At 36.8% G+C, this 7,155-nt stretch overlaps 1 protein-coding gene across 3 annotated transcripts; it reads left to right on the top strand.

The window, feature by feature from the left end:
• The first annotated feature begins 1,821 nt into the window (after window positions 1-1,821).
• On the top strand, window positions 1,822-6,727 carry LOC125852500 (uncharacterized). Of its 3 annotated transcripts, XM_049532223.1 has the most exons (5): window positions 1,823-2,350; window positions 2,435-2,680; window positions 2,759-3,101; window positions 3,418-3,617; window positions 6,418-6,727. In XM_049532223.1, the coding sequence occupies exons 1-5, from the start codon at window positions 2,141-2,143 to the stop codon at window positions 6,529-6,531; spliced, it is 1,113 nt and encodes a 370-aa protein (XP_049388180.1). In that variant the 5' UTR covers window positions 1,823-2,140; the 3' UTR covers window positions 6,532-6,727. The 3 variants fall into 3 exon arrangements, with proteins under 3 accessions (XP_049388179.1, XP_049388180.1, XP_049388178.1); XM_049532222.1 differs by having other exon boundaries at window positions 1,822-2,350; window positions 2,435-3,041; XM_049532221.1 differs by having other exon boundaries at window positions 1,824-2,350; window positions 2,435-3,101.
• Window positions 6,728-7,155: the final 428 nt, after the last annotated feature.

Raw genomic sequence — 7,155 nt, 5'->3', positions numbered from 1 at the left:
TTATTATGTTCTCATTGCAGGTAATATGATGCGAAGCTCCAGAATCTATAATCCACTCTATATCAGTATCATTAACTGTCAAATTATGCATACCTGCTAGAGCATTGGCCTTGCAACTACTTGTTGATGTTGGATTCATCATTCTTAAACTTTGCTCACAATGCTCCTTCGTATAGTATCCCCCTGGGAAATTGTATTGTTGATTTCCTGTGGCAATAGTTGTGTTGTTTGCTTGAGGTTTGAGAACCTCATTTTGTGTCTTCCTTTTAGTCTTGAAATCTGCTGGAAATCCTACTATCCTGTAGCAAGTCTCCTTGTTGTGCCCTTTGAATCCACAATGCTCACAGATGATCCCTGTCCTCTTCCCTTGAGAATACTGCCCCTGTGAGTAAGAGTTCGAGTTCGAGTTGAGTGTATTCCTACCCTGTCCTAGATAGTGATTTGGATTGTTAGATGCATGGTTGTTAGAATTCCTTCCTGCTAACATTATCAGTGCCTCACTTCCTGTATCTACAATCCCTAACTTCCTTTGACTCTCCTCTTGTATTGCCATGGAGTATGCTTGGTTAACACTTGGAACAACAGAATTCAATAGAATGGAACTCCTTACTTGTGCAAAGCTTTCATTCAAACCAACTAGGAACTGAAGTAACCTCTGATGTTTGATGTGCTCTGCATATGGCATAGATGTTTCACATTCACACGAAGGATTTGGTACCATCACATCAATTTCATCCCATAGATCTCTCATCTTAGAATAGTAAGTTGTGACTGTGTCTGTTCCTTGTGTTAACATACTGATCTCTTTCCATAGATAGAAAATTCGAGTTAGGTTTGATTTATCGAACCTTTCCTTGAAGTCTGCCCAGATCTTCCTTGAACTTGAGGCATAGACTATGCTCGTCATCAATTCTGGGGAAACAGTCGCACTGATCCAAGACAGTACTACTGCATCACATCTCTCCCATTTTGCTAGCATTACTCCTTTGTATGAGCTCCTCGCGCAGGTGCCATCCACAAATCCTAGTTTGTTTTTGACTAGTAACGCGAGACGCATCGATCTGCTCCATATCCCATAATTTTCTGGGCCTGTGAGCTTCATAGGTATTAAGGCGACTCCAGGAGTATCTGAAGTCTGCAAATGCAGCGGATGATTGTGGTCTGTTTGAGGATCCACCTGGCGATCCTCTGTTGTTGGTGAATTTTCAGTTTCCACCATTGTTGCAGCTCGAGAACTCGATCAACAGCTGCTTCAACTGAAACAAAGCTTACTGGTCTTCAATCGCAACCAGAAGCTTTGATACCATGTCAATAATTTTGTAATCTAGAAGAAAGAATTATGCAATCAAGCAATCAAGAGGAAACATTGATCTTTTCATTGAGAGTTTCTGAGAAGCTATCGAAAATACATTGTGCATTGCACCCAATCTCACTAATCATCTAGCATTATATAGATGTCTAAGAGATTAACAATCTAATTCACACGTCACCCATGTGACTCTTATAACAACCTTCTAGTAGCTTCCTAACATTGTTAACCACCTCTAACAGACACTTAACAGTGACACGTTTTAAGTAACTGACTCAGCAACTAATTCTTTCAATACATAGTTGACAGGATACCAGAATATGCATGTTGGAATATGTAGGTCTACATGTTAAAAAATAAGCTTCAACCTAGAAACTCTATCAAAAGCCCTGCTTCCCTTAGGACTCTTTACATCCAACAGAGTGGTAAAGTCTGAAAGATAGTTGGACTAGAACTTCTAGTCTGCAAAATTAGAGTTCTTGCGCATTATGTCATGCTTACATGGAAGTAGTGCTATTTCAGAAAAATTAGTGGCTTCTTTCTGCTCTATAGGTAATTATAGTTGTCACTTTTTTTTAGTAGAGATACTGACTAGTATTCTGAATTTTATTATTTTCTTCAACGACTATTAATAAGATAAATTTGGGCGGAGTAAGTTATATATTGTGAATTTGTCTGTGGACTTGTTAGGATATCCTTTAAAGTATTATGGCCGAGATTGATTTAACAGAGAAGTTTTGTGATTGAGATCTGAAAGTTTTCCCACCAGCTGATCCTTCCCCTAAAATGCTAATCTTTTTACATTGTTAAGTTATTTTCCAGTGTTTTGAGATGTACAGTTTGTGGTTTACTCTGGTCTGCTTCTATCTGGTACATCAGCATTCTTTATCTTCAAGCTGTAAGTTTGATGCAAGACTACTACTGTGTGCTTCTGGCAGGAGTTACAAAGAATTGATGACCAAGTGCAACACCCTTGGGAGGGGGGAGGCTCGTTCTCTTAGTAAGCTTGAGAAGGCCATAGAGAAGATAGATAAGCTCAAGGTAAGTGCTTGATGTCCTGGTCAATCCAATTTTGTTAATTTCACTTTAAGCTTTGAAGATGCTTCAATGTGCTAATATTAATAGGCAAGGGTCCAAGAGCTTGAGATGGCTGTTGAAGCAAGAGACAATGAAAATTTGAGAACTTTGAGAGCTTCCAAGAATTTTGAAGTTGAATCTGGAATAGGTGTTAGTAAAGAACTGAAATCTGTCAAATGCTCATACGAGAATCAGAAAAAGGAACTTGCCGATACAGTAGTGCATTTGCATCAGGTCACTGGCTATGGTCATGATTCTCGTCGAGGGGAAAAACGGAAGGTTATGTGTAGTGATGTGAGTGAAAAAGATACAACAGATTGTATCATAGCTAGTTGTCTTGACCAAGATAATCGGAAGAAAAACCCTTTCCAGGAAAATAAGGATGGTGGCATTTTGGAGACTTCCAGTTATATGCATCAAGTATCAAATCGAAAACTTAATCCACTAGTTGACCATAAGAAGGCAGTCCACGAGAACATTTTATCAAGATTGAAGGTAAGTTCGGGGATTGCAGATGCAACTCAAGTAAAGGCATCAGATAACAAGGATGAACTCTCAGGCTTAAAGAATTGTGGCAAGAACAGTACAGTAAACATGCCACCTGTAACTATTCTTGATGACGATGATCTTCTCCCTCTAGATGACTTTACTCACCGTGAGCCCTCCTTTCACATCAGAAAAGGAACTTCAGCTCCAACTTCACTGGCCGAACTAGGTTCTGTCTCTCTCTTGCTCTCACAGCTTTGATGTTGGTGGGCTGACAAATTCCTTTGTTTAGATGGAGAGGATTTGCAATAATTATCTGTTTACAAATGATCGTAATTCACTTTACCGTTTGCTTTGATTATTTATATGAATTGGCCATTGCTTCTCTTTACCCTTTGCTTTGATTATATATATGAATTGGCCATTGCTTCTCTTTACCCTTTGCTTTGATTTTTCTTGAGGGAGGTCGTGAAATTCATTTCCTCCTGGAAAAGAAAATTACTCCATAAGAAGGCTCTGTTGACATTGTTAGTCTAACATTTCAGGAGACCATTGCTTCTCTGGTGGATTATTAGGCCCTGATGGAACAAACAGGCACTTGGGAAAATGGTGTAAGAAGGTGCAGAACAAGGGATCTGCAGGGTTGCAAGGATCAGGTGCAGGTTCAGGTGATTTGATTTCTGTGGGAGCTGATGGCAGAGGTGGTAGGATTAAAGTTCTCCGATCTATAAATCAGGCCTCTCTGGTGGGTATCTACTCATCTTTTGACTTACAAATGTATATGTGCAGTTATTGTTGCTACTTTCCTGTCATATTCCAAATTAAGTAGCTTTACTCATTAATGTCTCTGCTGAATCCACTGTAGATCCTTCCCATATTTTACTGTGATCAGCATCAGCAGTCTGCACTCTGAGATGCCTGGTTTCTTATCTTCATCATTCACTACTCCTCTAGTAGGATGTGAAATGATCTCTTTCTTACCTTGGAGTGATTTTCAAGAAAAACAAGAAAGCTTTGTTATTTTATTGATTTCCTTTTCTTTTATTTCTTATTTTTTGAGATCCTAATTAGAGGCATTTATCAATTTTCCTTTTTTATGAAGTCTTGATCTATGTTGCTTTTTAATTCGTTTTATCAATGATAAGAAAATGAACCTTGGGCCTAAGTTAACCACAAAACTAGTTCATGACGTGAAGATTGCCAAGATCATATAAGGAGACAACTACTCATTCTATCAAACATACTGGGAACACCTCTCTTGCACAGTCAGGGATGGATATTTGGAGCTGTTGACAACATAATATAGGGGCCTAACTTTGTGTAAATCAAGAATTTGGGTGAATCTAACTTATTGTGCCTAACACCTTCCCAAAACCTAGGTTATGAGATAAGGATTGCCCAAAATTATATAAGAAGACAACTCATTAAGAAAATGGATATTGACCCTAAGTCATAACTCAGCTTTTGCGCTTGCTTATGAGGTAATTATTGCTCAAGACCTTGTAAGGAGACAATAACCTATTCACTCAACCAATGTGGAACATTTAACATTTACTTTCCCAAAGACACAATCCTCTCTTATTGTTTCTTTCTTGAAGTAACGATTAAATTTGGAGTAACACAGTTTCAACTTCCTAATCTTTTGGTTCAGTGAAGTGGGTTGAGAACTATGAGGTCTCTTGTTCAAATCTCAGCAGAGACAAAACACTAGGCAGACAACGTTAGTTGCTGGTGGGAGGTGGCAGGTCTTGTATGGAATTAGTTGAGATGTGCTCTAGCTAGCCCGGACACCAGAGTTACTTAAAAAAATAAAGACTTCCTAATTTTTTGGTTTATCTAGATTTCATCTTTGAATTGGTTGATCTTCTCCAAATCAGAGAAGAAAGTTAGACTTGTATTAGTAATTCCTATTGATAGGCAGAACGTGTAGTAGAGTACTCTAATCACTGAATTAGTTTGGGATCAGTTATTAAATATTGACATAGTTTTTGATTAGTTATATTACTGATCTAAGAAGTAAGATGGTGTGGCTAAATAATGAAACCATCACCTCATGTAGAGAGGTAAGAAGAGAAGCATAAAAAATTGTATTTTTACCCTCAATATTGGTTTATAACCTTCTTCATGGTATTAGAACTTTGGTTCTAACCTAAGTTATTTTGTATCCTAAACCCTATTCCACGTTCTTTAAACCAGTTGATGCAAATCCTGATGATTGGTGATATTGTTGTGAAGGAACTGCCATCTAAGGTTGTGGTAAACAAAAAGGATGATAAAGTAAACGTCAATCCTAAGTTTATAGAATGGGAAGAAAAATATGTTATGGTGAGAAGTTGGCTAACTGGAAAGAGTCAATTTTACTTATTATTGGTTGCACTTCGACCAAACAGATTTGAGGGAGTCTTGAGGATAATTACCTACAAGATACCAAAGATAAGGAATTTCAATTGAAGCAACAAATTCAGAGTATCAAAATAAGATTAAAATATGTAGATGAACACAAAAGTTCTCAAAGTAATTTGTGATAGTCTCCCCGCTATACACGAACTGTTAGACGAAGATAGCAAGGTTATAATTTTGATAAAGGTCTTGGAACAAATACAAAACCTTGAGGATGTTATGCTAAGCAAGGCCCATATCCAACCTTCACTCAGTTTGTTAATGCACTTAAAGGGTTCGATATGAGAGAAGGATGATATTGATCAAGCCATGACTTTTCAAATCCAGAAAACACAAGGTTTGTTTACATGTACTCTGGAACAAGCATGGAGTTGTATTGTTGCCAACGTCCAACTTTGGGGGATGATAGACAGAACGTGTAGTAGAGCCTAATTAAATATTGACATAACTTAAAATTAATAATATTACTAAGATAGGGATTGTAGAGAGAAGGCATGACTATATAATGAAGTCATTGCCTCACGTACAGAGTAAGAAGAGAAACACAAAGAGTTGTACATTTACGCTCAACATTGTTTTATAATCTTCACTTATCTGTTAATAAGCTCGTTTCTGGTAGAAACCTTCAAACTGTATAGGCCTTTTTGTGTTCCCCTTAGTATTCAAAGCCATGCTGTTCAACATCATTACCTCTTTGTTCATGAGCAAAACCTTTCTTATTAACCTTCATGTGGTAAAGCTTCATCTCCATCTCAGCGGAAGTGGTAAGAGTTCAGAATGCAAGAAGAGAATGGTGGACAATTTAGTTGTCATCTCGTCACCTATTATGATTTTCTTAAACTATTTTGAGCTCAACTACAGAGGAATGACAATAAACGAGCCTAATTATCGTAGTATCTAAGATAGCATAAGTTCTCAACTTCTAACCAATAATCATCTTTGCACTTTTATTGGAAAGTACTGTGGTTGCATTTAGAACTAGATCATTTGCTTCTTGGTCATATGCATTGTTCCCTTTTGTTTATCCATGCTGTTTAGAGCATCTTAAACAACTAATAGTATATATTTCCTATTTGACACTGTTATAGAAAGAGGTTAATGTTTGAATGTCAAAGTTTATTTGTTGCTCTTTACTTCCTGATCAGGACAAGGAGAGTACAGTATCAATAAAGAGATGCAAGTCCGGCACGAAAACAGGTAGTTCACAGTCTCAAGGATGCTTGCAAATAGAACATTTCTTCAGAAGGGCTGGTCAATAGCACATGTAGAACTCTGCGTATTCATTCATAGGGTAAAAATGATCAGCAGCCATTCAGTTTTCAGTTTTTAGATTTGTTGTGTTAGCTAGATCTGTTTTTACTATTTTTGACTGAAAAATACAGAAACAAAGAGATCAATGTGTTGAGCTAAATTAAGTACATATTTTGTAGTTTACATCAATATTCATTCAGGCATAATTCCATATCTTGCTGAAGTAGGTACTTGTCAATTTTGTACTTTATGATTTGTTGAGGTTGCTTGGACAAGTTAAACTGCTGATACAGAATAGTCCACAGCAGATAAAGCAGATATACGGTGTTCAAAATTGAATCATAATCGATAATCCAAATCGAGAAGTGTTCTTGAATTATTGGATTAATGGTATAGAATTTTATAAAGAACAAGTTATCGATTTGAAAATTGATTCTCTAGTTTTTATACTTGATAACTCGTTAATTCCTATGAATTTACAATATTATTCTCATTTATTTGAAATAGAAATAAACATTGAACATTATGATTGAGGGCATCCATTTAATTGTTTTGAATTAGTAATCTCAGTATTTCATACTATCCTTTTTGCTTTCTAGAGTAAGAAAAGTTAATATCATCTTGCAACTCTA

Source organism: Solanum stenotomum, unplaced genomic scaffold, assembly GCF_019186545.1.
Source record: "Solanum stenotomum isolate F172 unplaced genomic scaffold, ASM1918654v1 scaffold36051, whole genome shotgun sequence".
NCBI lineage: Eukaryota > Viridiplantae > Streptophyta > Magnoliopsida > Solanales > Solanaceae > Solanum > Solanum stenotomum.
This window is presented reverse-complemented; position numbering and strand designations above follow the sequence as displayed.

What these genes read in the sequence shown, in the direction of transcription:
- LOC125852500 (XM_049532221.1), top strand. Translation starts at nt 2,141, where the DNA reads ATGTACAGTTTGTGGTTTACTCTGGTCTGCTTCTATCTGGTACATCAG. An exon ending in AGAAGATAGATAAGCTCAAG is followed by an intron (nt 2,351 to 2,434) that starts GTAAGTGCTTGA and finishes TAATATTAATAG; the next exon opens with GCAAGGGTCCAAGAGCTTGA. An exon ending in AACTTCACTGGCCGAACTAG is followed by an intron (nt 3,102 to 3,417) that starts GTTCTGTCTCTC and finishes CTAACATTTCAG; the next exon opens with GAGACCATTGCTTCTCTGGT.